This window comes from Lissotriton vulgaris, unplaced genomic scaffold, assembly GCF_964263255.1.
Source record: "Lissotriton vulgaris unplaced genomic scaffold, aLisVul1.2 SCAFFOLD_791, whole genome shotgun sequence".
Lineage (NCBI taxonomy): Eukaryota > Metazoa > Chordata > Amphibia > Caudata > Salamandridae > Lissotriton > Lissotriton vulgaris.
Genome location: NW_028252882.1, coordinates 24,307 through 47,299, shown reverse-complemented (window position 1 = coordinate 47,299; position 22,993 = coordinate 24,307). Strand labels below are relative to the sequence as shown.

At 46.6% G+C, this 22,993-nt stretch overlaps 1 protein-coding gene across 1 annotated transcript in view; it reads left to right on the top strand.

The window, feature by feature from the left end:
• Window positions 1-660: 660 nt before the first annotated feature.
• The window catches only part of LOC147661224 (farnesyl pyrophosphate synthase-like), a gene marked incomplete at its 3' end in the record, with an annotated part of 29,894 nt that continues 7,561 nt past the window's right edge, over window positions 661-22,993 (top strand). Inside the window, exons 1-3 of the mRNA XM_086951226.1 lie at window positions 661-795; window positions 13,747-14,179; window positions 17,702-17,845. Of these exons, the coding sequence (XP_086807352.1) occupies window positions 14,021-14,179; window positions 17,702-17,845 (303 nt within the window). The remainder of the gene's footprint in view (window positions 796-13,746; window positions 14,180-17,701; window positions 17,846-22,993) is intronic.

The window sequence follows — 22,993 nt, the reverse complement described above, 5'->3', positions numbered from 1 at the left end:
GGTCCCTAATTTCAGTTATGGAAATCTAACTTTCATGTGAAGAAACATATATATGAATGGTGAAAGGATACTGTTTATACACATTGGTGCCATAAATGCCATTACTGTCGAACACAGTTCTCTTTCGTTTTAGAAAAAAAGTTTTCAACTATGCATTTAATAAACACAGAAAAACTAAATCCTGTATTATGCTCATTTGCGGCAACATGTCGCTCCCCATTAAACGGTGTGAACGCCACCTCTTCTCCTTCTGCGTCTTAACGTCAGTGCAATGGCAGCCTTACTTTTTGTTCTACAAATATCACGGTGTTAGCGTTCTAGTTGTGTGTAGAGTAACACTGTACGCCAGGGACTATCACGGGCCTAAACGGCCGTAGCATTTCACAAATATTTTCTTTAGTTATTTCCAATTGGTCGTTGAAAACGTGTGCACCAGCACAGGCCTCGTCATAGCTGTCAGCAGGTGACACCTCTCACCAATCCCCTAGCGTTATGGATCATGCGCCAGTCTTTCTCACGAAGTGATTGGCTGTGGCCCGCGCAACCCCATCCTCATACGATGGCTCTGGCCAACCAAGGCTCGCGACGCCACATGTACCGCTGGGTGGTGTTGTCGTTCTCTGTGTCGAGGCCCGGTGCCTCATGGGTGGTGTAGTTCCTGCTTCTACTAACATGGGATCCGGGAGGAAGTAAAACACTACGACTCCCACAACAGGGCGTGGGCGAAGGCGAGCTTAAAGGGACTAGCGGGAGGTAGGGACGGGCGAGTTGTTGCAGTAAGGGGCAGAACAGGAGGTAAGAGAGGGATATAGGGTGTCACTGGATCGTTTCATGGGCTGTATGTGGTAATGTTGGTGCTTCAACGTGGTGCATGGGAGGCTGTCTAACGGCTTTGTATGCTGCTTGCTTGGTGTCCCTAACTGACACATAGTGAGACAGGCGGCCTCGGCTCAGCTGTGAGCGGCGTTTCGAATGGAGGCCCTTAATGAGACTGTACCTTGGCGGCTGAAAGGAAATACTGCGTGGCAATGCCTGGAGGGGGCGGTTGGAAGGGGTGGACTAAGTGGCTTAACGGTAAATTATGCCCCCCTCCCCACAAGGTTAGTAGGATTGAATGGGGGCCCTGGGCCTGCACCAAGTTCAGCTGGTGGGCTCTGACAAAAGGATCCTCTGTAAGGGAGCCATTTCAAGGAGACCCAGGGTGCCGCAGCATTGTTTGTTTGTTTAGAAATGTTTTTACTGTGTCCAGTGGCAACATACTGGTCTACAGGCAGCATTTGTATATCCAGAGGGCAAAAAATGCAAACTAATTTCGCTCTCCCTCCTCTCGTCACCACTATTCAAGGGCCACTTTCACACAGGACATGGCATTTCATTCCTGGAGTGACAGTCGTGCGCCAGTATTGAAAGACCGTGGCTTCAAGCCTTCACTCCGATAGTGTGACAGGCTTTTTGCTTTTGGGTTATCCGACGGCAAGGTTGCAAATATCGCCCACTTTGAGTCGCAGAAATTATATCTCTTGCTACTCGTTAGAACAGAATGGCACTGGGTTCTGGCAGTGTGGAGTGTTGCTGTGAGCACGAAGGCAGTTCTGCATCATCCACTTCGACAACTTCATGATATTTCACGCTTGTAATCATTTTTTCACGGTATGCATGAATTGTTTGTCGTCTTGGTAAGCCTTTGGACATTTTAGGTTGATTTTTGGTGGCTTTTGTTGTGTAATCTTGACATGACATTAATTGCATTAGAATGGGTGCCGATTGTCCAGCTGCGTGACGTTTCGGATGACTTAAACAGCAAGTATGTGTTTTTAGCTCTAGTGTTGACGGCTCCGAAAGGTGGGAACAAGACCGTTTCTACTGCATGGTAATTGGTGCATAAGTTAATTACTAGTAGTAAGAATTTTCCATGTTGGTGGTAAACGGTCTGCTTTTAACATTGGCCCATCTTCCAGTCACTTGACCACTGTGATTGAGGACAGGCGCAGCCAGAGACGTGGCTAAGTTATCAGAGAGAGATCAGATCTCCCATCTTTTCATCAAGACCAGGGAGCAAAGCTTTCTCTAAAAGTCATGCTTCATTTTCATCATTCCTTGGTGTGTTAGCTGTAGTTTACCCTCAGTAAGTGACTTTGTGGGTTAATCCATTTAAGATGATGCGGTCTTTGGTGGCACAAATCTTATGTCGAACCCGAACAGGGCAGCATGTTACATGTTTCTCATTGTCCATCAAGAAAATTCTTCTTTGAGTTGACCTGATTACCATGAGGGTTTGATGGCTTTTAACACTGCTTTAGCCTCTTTGAATTCATCAATGCACATGACTTTAGGGCATGACACTTGGTCTATGATGTTTTTGTTTTCTTTGGCGCTAGTGGCTGGGTAGTTTTCAGTGGGCTTTGAATTCGAAGATAGTGATCTGGGCTATTGACACCCGTCCCATCCTCTCCACAGAACTTGATGCTGAAGCAGTACTACTCGTGTTGTACTGCCCACTTCTGTATGCACGGTGGTGGGTGAGGGTGAGGGTCTGTGCACTGAAACAGTGGTATCAGTAGCTTGTGATCTGGGATGGTATCTAAAGTCATGCTTGTGTTGATGTATGTGGGAGTGTTGGCATCCCCCACTTCATCGCCAGCACTCTGCTTTGGATAAGTCCAAAGTAGTACTGCACATGGCCTTCATGGAGTGACTTATACTTCTAGTTTGGTGTTCTTGGTCCGGTCAAAATATTTCATGATGGTCATTTTAGTGGCCTAGAATGCTTCCTCATAGCCTGGATTCTAAGCCTACTTGTCCAGTGGTGGCTGGAAGGGAACGTTGGCGGGTGGGAAGGGAGAAGACTTATATGCTGGTCACCAGTCGCTGCCTCTCCTTTTCCTGGCTCACGGCAGTGCACAGACCTCCCCAAGCCAATCACGATGCTGCTGTCACCAGCATGACAGCAGCGTCGTGATTGGTCTAAGCATCATGGCTTGGCGCTCAGCTAGAAAGTGGGATCCTGTGCATGTTCTCCACCCAGGCTGTACAAAACAAGCCAGTGGGGAACATGCTAAGTGCACATGATGGTTTGGCAGGCCCAGGACGGCGGGCCAAACCATCATGAGCACCTACAGTACACCTACCACTCCGACGTCATGCTGTTCTATCACAGGCTCCCCAATTTACCATCCCCCTGGCTATGCAGGTAGCTGGTGCTCCACTATCCTTGACATAATTGCCACTCTTATGCTCAAAAGCTCTAACTTAATTCTGCTTGGAGATCTCAATTTGCACTTACAGGATGCCACCTGCACTCTCAGCCAAACCCCAATTGCAGATTTGAAAGCTATGAATCTCTATTTAATAAATTCCCTCCCATCCATGAAGCAGGTCATCTGCTGGATCCCATTTTTTTCTAATATTCTAGGTCTCACATCAGACCCACCTATTACACTACAATGGTCTGACCATTTTGCAGTACCTTTGTCATTACACTACAGTGGTCCGACCATTTTGCAGTACCTTTGTCTGTATCCTTCCAACCTTCGATTCCTCTAAGGACAAATAGGTCCAAAACCTTGACCAGAAACTGGTTCAGATTCGATACTCTCGCTCTTAACACCTGCCTTCTGAGCTCTATACCTCAGTTAACGCAGAGGGTTGAACTAGACCAACCTATAATTGATAATTGGTTAAGAGACTTTACAGAGACCACGCTACCAGCTAAGCCAAAATCCGTGCTTGGGCAACATCCGCCCTCTCCATGGTTCAACAAACCACTGCAGACAGAAAATAAATTGTGCACGCTCCTTGAAAGGGCATGGAGGAAATTAAATGACACTAAATCAAAGAATAAATATAAAAAAGCACTAAACCAATAACCACTCACATTGCAGGACTGCACGTGCTCTGTTCTATTCAGGAAAAAAAATAGCTCCAACACAAAACTGCCCCAAACCCTTTTTAAAGTGGTTAAAGACCTATCGACCCTACCACCATCTCCCCTGGTCCCTCGCGGTCACAGGCTCGATGTCAGGAGTTCGCTGACTTCGTCCTCAACAAGGTAACATATATTAGATCTACTTTGGCCACAGCTAGGAATAACAGTCCCGCCCTGACCCTACCCCTATCAGGAGTGAAGTTACTACTGTGACATGTAAGGTCTACCACTGATTAACTTATTTCAGTCAGTCAAGTCAGGATCCCCCCTAGATCCTCTCCTTGCTGTCAAATTGCGCAACTTGAACCCACAGCTTATGCAGCAGGTGCTCGAACTCCTGAATGCGCCCCTACAAGAGGGAAATCTTCCTAAAGCCAGGAAACATGGAATGATCCTTCCCTCTATTAAGAAAGCCCCATCTAGACCAAAATAATTGTTCCTATTTTAGACCTATTTATTTACTTCCTATTTTCTCGAAGATAATGGAAAAACCTGTCAATACCCAACTTTCCTCCTTGGTGAAATCACAAGGTGGCCTTCACCCTTCTCAGTCGGATTTCATAACTGAGCATAGCCACCAAGCATCTAAGGCAACTCCTAGATTCTGGTAGTACTGCCGCGCTGATCCATTTGGATCTTAGTGCAGCTTTTGACACTGTATCACACAAAATTCTCGTCGACAGACAGACCCAACTGGGCCTCCAAGGCACGGCACTGGTCTGGCTCTCTTCTTTCCATACAGATCGTACATTTCAGGTCTTCTCTTCAAATGTGGTTTCTTAATCCCTCCTGCTTACTTGAGGAGTTCTGCAAGGCTCCGCCCCCAGCCCCATGCTTTCAACGTCTATGTCCTCCCTTTAGCGGATCTGGTGGAAGCCTGCGGGCTAACTCTGTACTCTTACTCAGAGGACACCCAGATCATTTTCTCGCTGTCATCTGGGCAGGTAGTTAACTCTGATGACCTCAACTCCTGCCTCTGCCTTGTCTCCACTTGGATGAACACTAATTACTTGTAAATAAATGGCGACAAGACTGAGGTGATGGTGTTTGGAAGGAACCCTGAGTCATGGGGTCCTCAGCATTGGTCTGGCATGCTGGGTATGCCACCTAAACCCACCGGTAACATTAAAAACCTTGGCTTCTGGCTCAACTCCACCTTGTGCATGAAGCCACTAGTGTTCAGATTAGCCTCCGCATGCTTTGCCATTATGAAATGGCTTAAGAAGATTTTATGGATACTTCTTTTCTGCCCAGAGAACAGTTATCCAGGCCATGATATTATCCAGACTTGACTATTGCAATATCTTGTACGTGGGGGCTGATAAAGGCGTCTTTAAGACGTCTACAGGTGGTTCAGAGTTCCGCCGCAAGGTTTCTGTTTTACCTCCCTAAATATTCCTCAGCATCTTCAGCTCCTCTGCCAACTACACTGGCTTCGAGAGGATACGCAGCTCTCTGCTATATGTACAAAATCCACACATGTTCAGCACCACAATACTATCAAAACCTGGCATCCCCATATCATCCTGTTCCAACTCTACGATCTAGCAGCCAACCTCTATGTGTAGTTCGAACAGTGGAACTAGCTCAAATGGGAAGACAATCCTTCTCCTTCTTGGTCCAAAACTATGGAACTCTCTTCCTGAATCCTTGAGATGCTGCACCTCCCTTTTTAGCTTTCGCAAAGCATTAAAGACCCACCTTCTCCAGCCCTCAGACGAACCTACCCACACCGAAGCACTGCGAAACCCTGTTGGGTAGCCATGGACTATACAAACACTCAATAATAATACTCCACTGGTTACCTGAAGCTGTAAGTGATAGTAACCCACTTTGAGATCTACTTTGCCTCATTCAAAGCTACAAAACTGTCACTTATGAGCATTGGGTATCTTTCTCTCTGTATTCTGTTGGGAAGACACAAATGCTGACCAATCCTGGATGCTTCAACTTGATGTTGACTACCATCGGAAACACTTCTTAAAGGGCTAGAGTCTTCGTAGATGCCCCCTTTTTTAAGTTTTCACATTGGTTCTTCTACTTGAGGGTGTAAATGGAAACAAAGGAATAGATGCTTCGAAGCCACTGGCTGGACTGTCTTGTTGCTGGGAAGTTTTATGGCATGATTTTCAAGTACGCTAGGCCAGTCCCCAGATGTTGAAAGTTGCGTTATAGATATAAAACTCTGCTGGTGTTGTTAGTCAAGCTACGATCTTCTGTGCAACATCTTGCTAAGGCCACTCTTTTAACATGTAGCACTTAATACAAACTTGACTGTGAAGCGGTGTGGCACCGAGGCCAGGGTGACTGACGCTGGATGCTGGGGATCAGCACCATGCGACTCGGGGCAATAGTTCGCTTAATCTTCCCCATCGGCCCCCAGCGCCGAGATACCCCTTCGGGGGTGATTCGTGCACTATGCAAGTACTGGATTTACTTTCTTTATGTTGGATGGTTTTCCTCAAAGATGGCGACTAGCGAGAATGCTTCTAAGCCTTCATACACATTGTTAGTTTGTGCTGTGGTGTTAGCTATGTGAACTGGCTCTTGTTCAGATGGTTCCTACATGTCTGTACTGATCAATGCAGTGACTTCCAGAATGACCTCTTGATAGTGATCTCTGGGCTTGGGTTTCCTGTCTGGTCTTTGAATGATATTACAATAACCCAGTCACTTTCTTATGTGGCCATTGCACGTATTTTATTGGGTGGCAGTATTTATTTTATTTATTTATTTATTGAAAGGGTTTTATATAGCGCTGACTGGACCCTAGAGTATCAGAGCGCATTACGACATTTGGTAATAACAGTTATAGTACAATTAGGTAATGAGGCAGGGCACTTTAATACATTTGGTAAAGGGTACATAAGATAGGTAGACCAAAGAAATGTAACAGATTGAGGTAAGAGGAACTGGATGGGAGCAGAGATTGAAAAGCAAGTGAGAAGGTGGGAGGGTGAGAGAGTGAAGTAAGATTGTGATAAGTGGGGGAAAAAAGGGAGAGAAGGTGGCAGAGGGAGGACGAAATTCTGAGAGATAAAAAAGGGGGGGAGGGGGTGGATGGGAAGAGAGAAAGAGGACGAGCAGTGAGTTTTAATGTTAGTTTCACTCCTGCTTTTCTGCAGACGTGCAAAATAATTCATGTGGCCTAGTCAGCATGTTTTGCAGAGTGCTGGTGCTTGTGCTTGGCACCTCAGTAGCCATATGTGCCTATTAAGTGCCAATGGTTTCAGTTTAATGGGGTCTTTTGTAAATCATCCTTTATGTTTTAATGACTTTCTGGTTTAATTGTTTGTTACTTTCTGGACCCTATTGACCTTTTTAGGTCGAGCCTGCAACAGCGCTCTCGCTTGAGAGAGTATTGTGTATAACAAGGGGCTTGCAGCCAGCCCCTTGCCTACCATTCGTGGGCTCCTTTGTCACTCTTCTTTTATGCCTCTTTGTTAGCCAGCACCGTCTAAGCCATCACTTCTATTTCCTTCCTGGAGCACAACCAAGCACAGATTGATTCCACTTAACTTAGTTACCATCCACTGCTTGCGCTTTGGTTAATGTATTACTTCTTCTCCCCCCCCTCTTTTTTTTTTGGGGGGGGGGGGTGTCCCACCTCCATCTCAAGAGGTCCATTTACGTTACATTCATTATAATTTAGGCACAGGAACACATTAAACAGTGGTACATTCATGTATGTAATCATTTCATTTAAGCACTGGCCAGTTAAGTGATTTGCACAGAATCACAGGATATTGATCTGTTGCTGAGACTCGAACCTGGCCGCCTCTGCAGTTTTACAGCGTTTGGTGCTTTGAACTGAATTGAAGCACCCAGTCTGTTCTGTCATGGCATATGTCCCTCCTTCCAAAGCTTTGATTCCATCATGGAAGTGACTGCTTGCCAGACGGTGTACAACCGTATATGTGTTTTAATATACTGACCCACTCTTCTCTTTGTAATACTGGTGCTCTTCATAGCTTTGTTACACTGACTGGAAACAGCTGTACATTACATGGCACTCATGCCAACATGTTTTTGGGGTTTGTGCTATTTTTGACTTCAAAAATAAATTAATAATGAGGAGATGGGTGGGCCTCTTGAACAGTTTTGTTTCTCAGCGCCTGTATTGCGATCACCCAAGTTTACTTTACCCCCATAGCTCTCAGTATTGTTGCTCGGATCCATGACGGTCTAAGGGTTGCTTCATGTATTCCCGAGCCGCTTTCCTGTTAAAATGTTAGACCTTTTCTTTGTAATCCAATAGCTTTTTAATTGCCATGCTGCACTGTATCAGCAATGCTGTCTCATCGCGAAGTCATTGGCATGGTCAATAGGTTCCAAAGGTGAGACCCATTGACTTTGCCAATGCTCGTTTGAGGGTAGATGCCACCTTTACGGCATGTGTATTTCATAGTTCCTGCGACCTGTCGAGGCTGAGGTTCGGCTGGGTATTCAACCTGGTTCCAATAAGAGATCTGTGTTCTCAATGTTGGTGATCAGCACACCTGAAAGATCTGGACCCAACATCTTTGGCCGGACCTTCATCCGTGCATGTGGTTGCTAATTTACACAGTGGAACATTGAATTTCTCTATTGATTCCTCTGGGCTGCTGTTCTTGTCTAAGGATACACCTCTCATAATCCAGGTTGAATGGAGCTTTTGAACGGCCTCTGGAGCTTAGCTGTGCATGCATTGTCTTAGTTGTTTGGTAGGCCTTTGGACAGTTTATGTACTTCATCCCCTGCAGTGCGGAAGGAGTGATATTTTACACCCCTGTCTCTCTCTTTGGTGGCCTTGAAATAGTTATTCAGTCTCCTGCCCAGATTTTCTATTTTGGGGCTATCCCATATTGCTGGCTCTGTGGGCTTGCGAAATGCTTATAGTTGATTGGCTGAAACACTTTCCATGTTATGCCTTGTATGAGAATGTTGTTTAATGTACCTTCTTTAGTAACTCTACTAACTGTTTGGCTGCATGGGTGAGGTGGATGCATGAGCACCATGTCTGTCAGCAACTTAACCGTATAATATGACGCAAGTGTCTGTAGGGACACTGTAGTGTGATCTTTGAGAAAGGAGACTGCATGAGGTGTTATGGGGTTGTTTGCAGGGCAAGACTGTATTGGAACGGTGAGGGCGCAAATGGAAGTGGCTTACTTGGAGCTCTAAGGTGTATTCTGTTGCGTGTGATAGGGTAGAACAGTCCTTAATTTGTGTAAAAAAATAAAAATCATTTTTTAAGTGCATGAGCTCTCCTCAGGAGGCCACTGCAGCTTGCACCACACATTGCCCCATCTATGCATGCCAATGATAGTAACAACACAACTAATAACTATCACACTCCTACAAGTGTGATAATTCGAAATATTTCAGACCCCAAAAACTATAAGAATCGCTTACGTGGCAGGTAATAACTATTTTTTAATGTGTATGGAATTAATAATTAACTGTCCCTGTGGTCATCTATAAATTAGCCAGACAGCGCCACCTTGTGGCAAACTGTCACAAGTGCTGACAATTAAGTTGCCGAGCACCGGAAACCTCGGGCTCAAATTAAACATTGGGTAGAATGCTCTGAGGGTGGAGAGGCTCGTTGGAACCACTCTGACCAGGAGGGCTTTAAGACCTCCATGAACGTGGGTGGTTGTGAAATAAGGCACAGCTGAGAGGGAGTGAGGTGCCAGCTGCTGGCAGGGAGCCTGTTGTCGGTGGTCTGACAGGAGGCACTTGTGTGGAAGGTCTTGTTTGTGGTTCTTAGTGGAAGGTATCACTGTGTATAGGTGTCCTTCAGGTGATCACTGTATATGTTTTGTCATCAGAGTTTTTCTGAGAGAATAATGTAACTGTGGTGCATGCGTGTTGAACACCTTCACAGCAGACACAGGGTGATCTAAAACGCCTGCTCGTAAAGTTGAAATTTAAAGTTAAATATTATGTTGTACAACTCCTAGCGCTCGCAGTACAGCTGACTGCTCTCTGGGTATGGTCCACGTGTCATAGGGGAGGAGATGGACAGGTACTAGGTGTTACTTCCTAAACCAAGACGTGTGGCCTATAATCTGCCCTGCTGCACCGGTGGTCTAAGGGTTCATTAGTGTAGCTGTACATGAGACGCAGGGTCCCTCGGCCTAATCATGCGGAACATTTAAAATAGCTCTCCACAGTGTAAGTCAGATTTACCTGAGATGCGGGAGTAACTGGATAATGGCTCCCCACAGTGTAAGCCATACTTACCTGAGATGCAGGAGTTCCTGGGTTATGGCTCCCCACAGTGTAAGCCAGATTTACCTGAGATGCGGGAGTAACTGGATAATGGCTCCCCACAGTGGAAGCCAGATTTACCTGAGATGCAGGAGTAACCGGATAATGGGTCCCCACAGTGTAAGCCAGTTATACCTGAGATGCAGGAGTAACCGGATAATGGGTCCCCACAGTGTAAGCCAGATTTACCTGAGATGCAGGAGTAACTGGATAACGGGTCCCCACAGTGTAAACCAGATTACCGGAGATGCAGGAGTTCCTGGGTTATGCCTCTCCACAGTGTAAACCAGATTACCTGAGATGCAAGAGTTCCTGGGTTATGGCTCCCCACAGTGTAAGCCAGATTTACCTGAGATGCAGGAGTTCCTGGGTTATGGCTCTCCACAGTGTTAGCCAGTTATACCTGAGATGCAGGAGTAACCGGATAATGGCTCCCCACAGTGTAAGCCAGATTTACCTGAGATGCAGGAGTAACCGGATAATGGGTCCCCACAGTGTAAGCCAGATTTACCTGAGATGCAGGAGTAACTGGATAACGGGTCCCCACAGTGTAAGCCAGTTATACCTGAGATGCAGGAGTTCCTGGGTTATGCCTCTCCACAGTGTAAACCAGATTACCTGAGATGCAGGAGTTCCTGGGTTATGGCACCCCACAGTGTAAGCCAGATTTAACTGAGATGCAGGAGTTCCTGGGTTATGGCTCTCCACAGTGTAAGCCAGTTATACCTGAGATGCAGGAGTAACCGGATAATGGCTCCCCACAATGTAAGCCAGATTTACCTGAGATGCAGGAGTTCCTGGGTTATGGCTCCCCACAGTGTAAACCAGTTATACCTGAGATGCAGGAGTAACCGCATAATGGCTCCCCACAGTGTAAGCCAAATTTACCTGAGATGCAGGAGTAACCGGATAATGGGTCCCCGTAGTGTAAGCCAGTTATACATGAGATGCAGGAGTAACTGGATAATGGGTACCCACAGTGTAAGCCAGATTTACATGAGATGCAGGAGTTCCTGGGTTATGGCTCCCCACAGTGTAAGCCAGATTTACCTGAGATGCAGGAGTAACCGGATAATGGGTCCCCACAGTGTAAGCCAGTTATACCTGAGATGCAGGAGTAACCGGATAATGGGTCCCCACAGTGTAAGCCAGTTATACCTGAGATGCAGGAGTAACCGGATAATGGGTCCCCACAGTGTAAGCCAGTTATACCTGAGATGCAGGAGTAACCGGATAATGGGTCCCCACAGTGTAAGCCAGTTATACCTGAGATGCAGGAGTAACTGGATAATGGGTACCCACAGTGTAAGCCAGATTTACCTGAGATGCAGGAGTTCCTGGGTTATGGCTCCCCACAGTGTAAGCCAGATTTACCTGAGATGCAGGAGTTCCTGGGTTATGGCTCCCCACAGTGTAAGCCAGATTTACCTGAGATGCAGGAGTTCCTGGGTTATGGCTCCCCACAGTGTAAGCCAGATTTACCTGAGATGCGGGAGTAACTGGATAATGGCTCCCCACAGTGTAAGCCAGATTTACCTGAGATGCAGGAGTTCCTGGGTTATGGCTCCCCACAGTGTAAGCCAGATTTACCTGAGATGCAGGAGTTCCTGGGTTATGGCTCCCGACAGTGTAAGCCAGATTACCTGAGATGCAGGAGTTCGTGGGTTATGGCACCCCACAGTGTAAGCCAGATTACCTGAGATGCAGGAGTTCCTGGGTTATGGCTCCCCACAGTGTAAGCCAGATTTACCTGAGATGCGGGAGTAACTGGATAATGGGTCCCCACAGTGTAAGCCAGTTATACCTGAGATGCAGGAGTTCCTGGGTTTTGGCTCCCCACAGTGTAAGCCAGATTTACCTGAGATGCAGGAGTTCCTGGGTTATGGCTCCCCACAGTGTAAGCCAGATTTACCTGAGATGCAGGAGTTCCTGGGTTATGGCTCCCGACAGTGTAAGCCAGATTACCTGAGATGCAGGAGTAACCGGATAATGGCTCCCCACAGTGGAAGCCAGTTATACCTGAGATGCAGGAGTTCCTGGGTTTTGGCTCCCCACAGTGTAAGCCAGATTTACCTGAGATGCAGGAGTTCCTGGGTTATGGCTCCCCACAGTGTAAGCCAGATTTACCTGAGATGCAGGAGTTCCTGGGTTATGGCTCCCGACAGTGTAAGGCAGATTACCTGAGATGCAGGAGTTCGTGGGTTATGGCACCCCACAGTGTAAGCCAGATTACCTGAGATGCAGGAGTTCCTGGGTTATGGCTCCCCACAGTGTAAGCCAGATTTACCTGAGATGCGGGAGTAACTGGATAATGGGTCCCCACAGTGTAAGCCAGTTATACCTGAGATGCAGGAGTTCCTGGGTTATGACTCCTCTGCTTCTGACAACCTCGGGGACTTATCATTGTTTGCCAGTGGTTCTAGGTCCCCATATATAACTCCGCTGTGCTGAAAAATAGATAGATAGGAGTCTGCCCCAGTGAACAGGAAGACCTTTCAAAAACGATGGATAAAAATGCGTGAATAAGGTTTCATCACTAGTAATTATTCTTGGTGCTAACCGTTCCTTTGTTTTTAGCCCGTCTGCTATTACAGACCGATCCCTCCTGTTCATACCACAGGGGCAGTTTAGGTCGAACTGTTAGTCCATGTCCCTTATGAACAGGGACACAAGCTGCCCCAGCTGACTTGGTTTTGACCTTAGTGGCGAAGTACAGTGTTGGTTGGGCACAATAAGATGTCTGCCCCTGACTGGGCATACCCTTTCCAAGGAAGGAGACATGCTTAAGTGCACAAAAGCGATAGATGGACACCCTAAGTAATTTTCAGGGTACAGCCCATTTCGTTGTTTGAACTGACTTCCAGTGCAGATCGTAACATCTTTGCTGTATCTGAGATGCAGTACTCCATCAGTCTCATCAGCCATGTTTCAAATACAGGGTAGACTCTTAGGGCTTTGCTTCCCGAAACTAAGATTTGTCCCCTCAGACTTGTCCTGCTGTTACTGAAATTCAGGGACCTCTTCTGGACATAACCAGCACCTGAGATACTGGCCTTCCAGGGCACTCTAAGAGGCCATGTTGTAGTGGAGATGCAATAGGTGTCGTCTCTCTGACACTACATGGCTTTGTACAAACCCACCACTTCCATTATGTAGACTGTATTGACCACTTGCGATGCATCCTGCATTTCCCATCCACATGATCCTGCCCTACTAGATTGCTTGCATCAATTGATTCAGTCATCCATAGATGTATTCATCCGTCCATTCATACATGGAATGCATCTGGCTGTCTCTCATCTGCCTGCGGTGTTCGGACCTGCATCCATGCACAGTGTACATTCTGCATCCATGCACGTCTTGCTTTTTGTCATGACTTTTCTCTCTGTTGAAGCCTCCTGTCACTCACTGCCCGCTGGTTTGTATCATTCTTTAACCCTTCTCTGGCAATGGCTTCTCGGTTTCTTTCGTACCACAGGTACTCTTGCTGGGCTGGGAGCGCTTGTATTTGTTACCTTCTGCACAGTGCTTTTCTAGCTGATTGTATTCTTTGTGTTTTCCTGCAGCTTCTTTGGCCACAGATTCTTGCCTCTAATTTACCTTTGTACACATTGCTGAACCCCTGAGTTTGGATAGAAAGTGTTTTGTTTACATTCCGTGACCACATCCTTGAATACTTCACAAAGTTATGCCGCTAGGCCGCAGAGTAGGGTGTTCTGAACAGAGACGGCATGTGGTCTGAAGAGGTGGGCTGCTAGGGCAGAACCCTGATGACGTCCAGCACTAAGGCTTTGCTACTAGCTGCGACAGGAGGTGGGCCAAGGTTGCCATAGAGACGTCATGTGGTCACGCCTGCTATGGACCAGGCGGTCCCACTGCTGCGCCAGCTGGGGAAGGCATCTTCCTGTCCCTCGAAGAGGCCAGACCAGCCTGCCTTGGTTCAAAGTTGGCGACTCTGGGAAGCCACCAAAGGAGCAGCTGCCGTCCAAGGTGCCTACAGTGAGTGAAGACCGCGTTGAGGTTTTTTTGTGGCCTTCAGGGAACACCCCACAGCTGCTTTGAGGGAGGGGTGGTCCTGCATGGCACCAGAAGGGAAAAGGACAATCTCATTTGTTTTTAGGTCGCGCATTCGAGACCTCTTGTATATACTTTAGTGTATACTTAAATATATATGTACTTTGTGGGCTCTGGAGATCAGCCCTAGGACTTGTCTGCTTCTGTTTAGGGACTTTTTTTTCTTTTTAACTGCCTCTATTTAACTGTCTTGATAGAAAACGACCAGCAGAGGTCAGTAAAATACCAGAATCACTTTAGTATTCCCCAGTCCATAGAAATTGGTCTTCCACGAGCACCCGTAGACAATCCTATTTTATTTTTCTTCAAATATTGTATTTTCAGTGATATGACCACTGAAGGCCCTGATTTTATATTAAAAACAGAGCTTTTTACTATACCATTTCCCGCTGAAAGGCCATATTTCTCTCCATGTGTTCCCATACCTGGTGTCACGCAGTTTGGTGCTTACTTTCCCTCCATGTTAAAAAACAGTAGATGTTTCAGCACTCGGGCTAATGTGCTGCAATGCTAAATACATATAAGGTCCCAAAGTCGAAACCGATTGCATTGCAAATGCTTGCTCTCTGTTACAGACCTATGTTAAAGAATCAAATTTATAAGACTATATTAGGAGCCTTTCGAGGGCTAAATATGTGCAACCTTTTATTTAAGACTACCGCTTCTCCCAGAAGTGATGATCATATTTTCGGCAAGGTGCATAAGGACACTTGCAGACAGGCCATTGCTTAAAGCTGAGTTGATGGAGTATATTTAGTTTGGTGATCCGGATGCTTCCTCCACAAACGTGGCAGATGTATCATCCACCGTACCACAAGTGCATTATTGCCTGTGGCACTCATAACACCAAACCGTAGTCCATTCGCCAAACCACAAACCAGGACCTCCATCTTTACATTGAATTATCACACTAAAAGAACCCCTGTGCAGTGAAGAGCTGGTGGCATCTGACACTTTTTATTATACTGCAGCAAAACCGCGGAGCCTTTATAATAACGTGCTCTAGTAATTTCACCTTCATCCCAGACAATAAAATCTCACAATATTCATTTGTCATGAGATGTATGTAGCACGTCCTCTTTGTAGACCAAAGTATCTGACTTTTAGGTTTACGTATGTTATTGTAGCTCATCCTTAGTAGGGCTTTCATACAATCTTAGTGTGGACGGCAAGTTCTGAAATCTGGAGGTAACATTCCATTTGAAATTAAATACCTCCTTCTCCCACGTCCGACATACCTGTGGTGCATAGAGCTGTGACTGCAAGACTTCCTCCGTTTACGAAATGAAAGGCAAATGTAGACTTCATCTAGTCCAAATGGTTTTTTTTTTCATTCGAATTATTTAGAAAGAAAATGAAAGTGGGCATTTAATCTGTAGCAGATTGTTTATTTCGATTGACACCCTACCTCTATTCATTACTGGGCACTTGTCAGTACTGGGACCTTTTTTTTAGGTACTCTTACTTACAGTAGCGTGGTAGCACTTTTTCCTGAAATTTGATGAAATTGCGACTATGTACATTGTTTGCATATTGTCCTAGACATCTGCCTCTAGCATCTTACATTTGGGCTTGATGTCACTACTGTTCTTGCTTTGGGATGAAACATTCTGTATGTGATTAAGTTCTTTTTTGGTAGAGCTCTCGCTTTATATCAAATGGGATATTCTGGTCGTATGTATCTTTTTGTGCAAAATTATACACAAAAGGTAACTGCATCAACTCAAGAAGTTCACTGAATGTTCCAAAGGTCAAATGTCCATCCTCGTTGAACAGTTTCCTTCTTTCCAATCCATCAGGAAGTGGGAGCCATAATGTAGTATCCAAAATAATTGTATTGTTGTTTTTTAGACATCACAATCCAGCCCAGCCAACACGTTTCATCCTGAGGAGGACTTCATCAGGGTTCATAAGTTGTTGTGTTGTCTTCCAGAATTTGTGGTAGATCCGACTACTAATGTAATAGTAGAAAGTTACTCCCAAGTGGGTTTTGAAGTATAACCAGCACAGCATGGCACCAATACATAGGTTCCTCCTAGTAGGAATCCATAGCATTATATAGGAATTTGGGCCGAGATGTACTAAACCATTTAGTGGTGCAAACCCTGCAGTTTGCTGAATGACAGGGTTTGCATCCACTAAACGGCTTCTTACTATGTACTAAACCTATTTTGCAATTCAGTAAATAGTTACCGAATCAAAACATTAGTTTAGGAATAAATAACAAATCACAGTATGGAAGGGGCATGTTTAGGGTGTCACTTCGAAATTGCGATTTACAAAGTATTTCATCAGATAATTGCAATCACACTTTTAGTTGCAAACCATTGAAAAGCTACCAACTCCTTTAAGAAGCGAGACAGAAGGGGGCCCCATTATGTGAATGTTGAAATACATTTTTTTTTTTTAATAATGAAAAGTGTTGGGGGCAGACCGTGGTCTGGGGACTCACTACGAACTCTAAAACGTTAAAGGAAAATGAGCTGCCTTTCTAAATATAAAAGTTGACTGTATTTAACTGCAATCGGAGGCATAGGGGTCTGCTGACCCCTGCAGGCCACATTCCTTTGATTGCATCCAGTTGTAGTAAGCTGCAATTTGTGACCTATCCGTTAATATTCAAGAGATAAGTCGGGTTGCGACCCACTCCGAATGGTGATTGCATGAACCTACCTAATATTACATAGATCAGTTTGCAAAATCTCACTGGATTCAATAAAAAGCTGACACGCAATTGGACGCTTTTTATGAATCGAATGTTAATACATCTGGCTCCAGATGAAGCATGAGAAATTGCCACTTTCACCTCCGATCGTGTATGCTGATAGGGTATTTAGAACCAATATTGAAGTGTTGCAGACTGCACATTGCCCGTAACCTCCACTCTGCACATAGGGTCCCTGGTTGGCTCTAGATCCCTTTTTTACAATGAATCTGATTGTTAAGGGATGGTTTACCCCTATTTAGCCAGACACCAAGATAGTCAGCAGCGGGCACGTTAAAGGGCTTTGTGGCACCTCTTGGACAAACTACACCCCATTCATTAGCCATTTCTTTCTCCCGCAATGAGGACGGGTGTTTGTATGACACTGCAGGGTCTGTCCTTGGCCTGACAGTCTTGTTTTTTTACTCATCGTAGTTAGTCACATCTAATTTGTCTCCCTTCCCTAACGCAGGTGCTCAGAATGATTGTGACTGAGCATAATCATATGCTCTGCCCCATCTCTCTATCTTCTTCAGCCCTCAAAGTTATTTGGATTTAGATGAATTACCAGGTAACCCCATTTCATACACCGGTCTCCTCCATTTGAGTGATGAAGGGTGTGTGACTCGCCATCATCAGATCTATCCCTCATTGCTCTTTCTAACTTTCTTACTTGCGGGCATTGTGGGTGTCTAAACTGCTCCTCCAGTCTAACCCTCTTGTCTTCTTCTTTCTGCACCCAGGCTCTGAGAATGAATGGCACACAGCGGTCATCTTCTGCCGACAAACAGGAGTTTGTCGGCTTCTTTACGCAGATTGTGCAGGACCTCACGGAGGATGATCTGCAGCACCCGGAGATTGGAGACGCCATTGTGCGACTCAAAGAGGTAACTGCAGTGAGAACACCCTTGTGACGCCAGCTAAGACAGCCATTTACAAAAGCTTCCTTATGCAGGTGGATCAGTTTTGTCGTCTTAAGGATGTTCTCCATTTCCCATAAACATTGTAATAAAGTTGCATCTAGTATTTTTCCTTCTTGTTTTGTACCTATTTTTTGATAGCTTTTGAATAGCTTTATGCTTGTTATTTCTTGCATTGCACCCTGCAGACTCACCCTAGGTTATTCCCTGTTCTCACTTTTAAGCTCGCTGCTTTGCTTCTATACTGTTGCATGTATGCTCGTCCTGTCCCTTTTTAGGTTTCGCTGGTGAGCGGAGCCGATTAGGCTCCGCCTCCAGAGAAATCTAATGAGTATAGTAAGCACTATGGAAGACGCCCCCCCGTCCGATTGGCTAGCTCCATAAACGGAGCCTAGCCATTGGACGAGGGGCCTGTCCGTCAATGCCGGACCAGACACGGGGGCGTTCCCGACATTCTTTGGCTTTTGCCGACGTCACGGGACGCCGGGAACGCCCCCGTGTCTGGTCCGGCCGGCCGTGCTTGCTGCTGTCCTCCCTCCTCCCGCCGTCCCCACGTTTCCCTCCTCCCTCCCGACGTCCGTGTCCTTTCCCGCCCCCCTCGTCCTCTCCCGCCCGCCCCCCCCCCCCTGTCCTCACAAATTGTGGTATCCCGCAGCTGCTCGGCACCTTGGCCGAGGCACGAAGGGGCTGCGACCGCATTGGTGGCTTTTCGGAGGCTCGTCGGCAGAGGCGCGCTCTGATTGGCCGCTGCAGTGGGCCTGTCCCCGTGAGCTGCGCCGCCGTTGGTTGGAGCCTCGCCGCGTCATCAGGATGTGTCCGTTCCGCCCCCCTCCCCGTGTGAAAGGGATTTGTTTCTGTAGCTCGGCTCGGGTCCATTCCCGCCCCCTCCCGCCCCCCCCCTGTCCTGTGCCCGTTCCCGCCACCCTCCCTCCCTGTGCTCGTGGTGCTTGTTATATCCATGAAAGACGTGCCTGCAGTAGCTTCACTAGCGTCTTACTATCAAATTGTACGAGTTTCTGGGTTGATTGACGGCAACACACTGGGCCTTCGTGCTGTGACTCCCGTCGGCAGAGGCGCGCTCTGATTGGCCGCTGCAGTGGGCCTGTCCCCGTGAGCTGCGCCGCCGTTGGTTGGAGCCTCGCCGCGTCATCAGGATGTGTCCGTTCCGCCCCCCTCCCCGTGTGAAAGGGATTTGTTTCTGTAGCTCGGCTCGGGTCCATTCCCGCCCCCCCCCTGTCCTGTGCCCGTTCCCGCCACCCTCCCTCCCTGTGCTCGTGGTGCTTGTTATATCCATGAAAGACGTGCCTGCAGTAGCTTCACTAGCGTCTTACTATCAAATTGTACGAGTTTCTGGGTTGATTGACGGCAACACACTGGGCCTTCGTGCTGTGACTCCCCCTCCTGGGACTTCCGAGGCAGAGATGCAGGTAAGTGCGAATCGATTCTTTTTATGTTTGGTGCATGCGTGTATATTTGAATTTTTGGGAAGGAGTGTTGTGAATGATGTGTGTGTGTGCACGTGTGTAAATGTATGGGTGTGAATGAGTGTATGTGTGCGTGTGTGTCCCGTCCACCCTCCTCTCTGCTAAAACCCTCCCTGGTCCCTGATCTAAATACTGGCTAGGGAGTGTAGTAGGGAAGACTGTTGCCCTAGGCTGTTGTAGAATCCTATTTGGACCTGAAAGCAAGCGGTGTGCTTGACACTTCAAGGCACTAGTCCATAGCTGCACGCCTTCGAGCGGAATTCAGGACGGCGCCTGTCTATTGGGATAGGAATTTACATGAATAATTCTGTCTCACTGACTCCGCCTCTCATCATTCACTACACGCCTGCTTACAAGCTGCAGCGACTCAGCCTCTCATCATTCACTACACGCCTGCTTACAAGCTGCAGCGACTCAGCCTCTCATCATTCATACACACCTGCTTACATGCTGCAGCGACTCAGCCTCTCATCATTCACTACACACAACGCACAACTTGCACTACGCTCAGCATCTCTGGCACTTAACAGTAGGAAACGGGAAGTATGGTACAGGACGTGGCGTTGTGGCCCGAGCTATCGCCGCGGGAGCCAGGATCAAATTAGAGGGGGAGGGGGGGGGTGACCTTGTGTTATGTAACTTATGCTCTCCGATACCTGCGAGCCTCGCCGCGTCATCAGGATGTGTCCGTTCCGCCCCCCTCCCCGTGTGAAAGGGATTTGTTTCTGGAGCTCGGCTCGGGTCCATTCCCGCCCCCCTCCCCCCCCCTCCCCCTGTCCTGTGCCCGTTCCCGCCACCCTCCCTCCCTGTGCTCGTGGTGCTTGTTATATCCATGAAAGACGTGCCTGCAGTAGCTTCACTAGCGTCTTACTATCAAATTGTACGAGTTTCTGGGTTGATTGACGGCAACACACTGGGCCTTCGTGCTGTGACTCCCCCTCCTGGGACTTCCGAGGCAGAGAGATGCAGGTAAGTGCGAATCGATTCTTTTTATGTTTGGTGCATGCGTGTATATTTGAATTTTTGGGAAGGAGTGTTGTGAATGATGTGTGTGTGTGCACGTGTGTAAATGTATGGGTGTGAATGAGTGTATGTGTGCGTGTGTGTCCCGTCCACCCTCCTCTCTGCTAAAACCCTCCCTGGTCCCTGATATTAATAATTCTGTCTCACTGACTCCGCCTCTCATCATTCACTACACGCCTGCTTACAAGCTGCAGCGACTCAGCCTCTCATCATTCACTACACGCCTGCTTACAAGCTGCAGCGACTCAGCCTCTCATCATTCATACACACCTGCTTACATGCTGCAGCGACTCAGCCTCTCATCATTCACTACACACAACGCACAACTTGCACTACGCTCAGCGGTGCGTGTTTGCTGCTTTAATGAAGTTAGTAAAGTATGATTTGTGTTGTGCGCACAACTGTTTATTTCACACATCGCTCCCCGCGCTAAAGTGTTGCTGGTTTCTTAGCGACACTTTTTTTGTTATTTGGTTTAGAATAATGCCAGCGGTGTAACTCCCACGCACGTTTATCGATTTTATCATGATATTTGACATTTCTTTCCTCTGAATTGTTAATTGTGTTGTGTACTTTCTGTGCTGCTGTATACGGACGTTTGGCCGGACAAACAGCACACTTGCCGTGTCTGTGTTGTCCTTATGCCTCTTGTGCGGCACGCGCTGATGCCCTTGCAACTTTGAATGAGAGAGCATCTCTGGCACTTAACAGTAGGAAACGGGAAGTATGGTACAGGACGTGGCGTTGTGGCCCGAGCTATCGCCGCGGGAGCCAGGATCGAATTAGAGGGGGAGGGGGAGGGGGAGGGGGGGGTGTGACCTTGTGTTATGTAACTTATGCTCTCCGATACCTGCGGGTCGAGCTCGCGCTATGTGCCTTCTCTGCTGCATGCCATCGCTGAACACTCGTTGCCCTCTCTGCCATTTCTGTTCACAAACTGCCCCCGTTCATACACTGCCTCTCTTCTGGGCCCCATCTGAAGACTTAATGCTGTCTCCACTCGCAACCACTCACACACTGCCCTCACAGCTCCCTGTCCCTTCTCCTCACACACTACCCCTTCTCCTGTGCTCCTTTTTGTCTCTGATCAATCACTGCCCTCGCAGCTTCTTGACCCTTTAGTTCACACACTGCCCTGCCCCTCGCTTCCTTAGCTCCAGGCTATATTTCAAAAACATTAAAACCAGCATGGCATTTAGATGTGGGAAAAGTATTTTCCATTCATAAATATCACACCACTATTCAGCTAGGGTGACAGATTTTCCAATGTTGTGAATATTAGTTATAGCCTAGGTTTGGATAATTTTAGCATGATCTACCTACCCCCCACAAATAGACGAATACTTGCAAACATGTAGGCTTGTATATTTTTAGATTTCTTCAGCATGTGGGCTTGCACACAGTGCATTAACACAGGGTTACTCTAGTGACAGATACAGGTGACTTTCTTGGGTGAATGGAAGACGCTTGTCTCTAACAGAGGCGTAGGTGAAGCGCTTTTCCCTGGGGAACCATATTCTTTCTATGGAAAAAGAACAATTGTTACATTTACAATTTCACATGATATTCTCTTGTTTTCCACCTCCTGGAAAGTCTGCACGAGTGAGTTGTGCAGGTTTGAGCTTTAAAGAAATCTATGATGGATTTTATGGAGCGATTTACGGAATTTGTGGTGGGAGAAATAATCCACTAATTTGCCATATGGGTGAAAGCTGACCATTTTTCAAATCACTGACATGCAAAGCAAAATTACGGTATAAAAAATGCATAAATTGACTGCAAGTAAACCTTGAGAAGCAGGCAGAATTCAGGTGTTTTGGGCAGCTCATGTATTTTATTGTGGGTCTTCCTGGCAGCAGGATCATGGAGACTCACGCAAACAGCACATCTTTTACAAACTGCCCACAGAATAGGCACTTGTTTGCAGTCTCAGACCTTAATTTGTACCTATGGCAGGCATACAAATATCAGCACGGTGTGATCCGGAAAAAATGTCTGGCCTTAACCACTTTTCCTATTCTTTGTATAGTGTCAATAAATATTGCTGTGCTCCTGCCCTTGCTGTTCATGCTTTGCCTGTTACTGAAGCTCGTTGAAACATTTTCAGTATACTAAAGTCAAATGCCTGATGAGAATGAAATAATGTACTCCAGTGAAACTGATGGACAAGGTTTTAATTTAGTATTACATGTGGCTCAAGCAGTAACCAAATTGGTAATGGAGTGGACCATTTTGTAACATTTAAAAACAGAGCAACACAGTGATTGTATGGCACAGGTGACTACTTAAGGTATTGATTGCTGTACTTTTCAGTCCACATTTACAATGTTAAAAACACAAGTTCCGCAATACGAAATGCTGCTACATGAAAAGCCAGCACTGCCTGAAGGCAGGGAATCTCACAATAGGCCATGTGATAACTTTGTTACAAAGTATTAGAAACACGTTTCAGTTTGTGACTTTAGGCCTTTATTCTTGAAAGCAATCAATTATCGAAGTGGGAAACAGGCATAGATTAAAATTCTAGTGTAAGTCTTGATAAAACATTACTTCCTAATGCACTGAGACCCTCTTGGGTTCTGACTAATGTTATATAGCGCATCCTGCA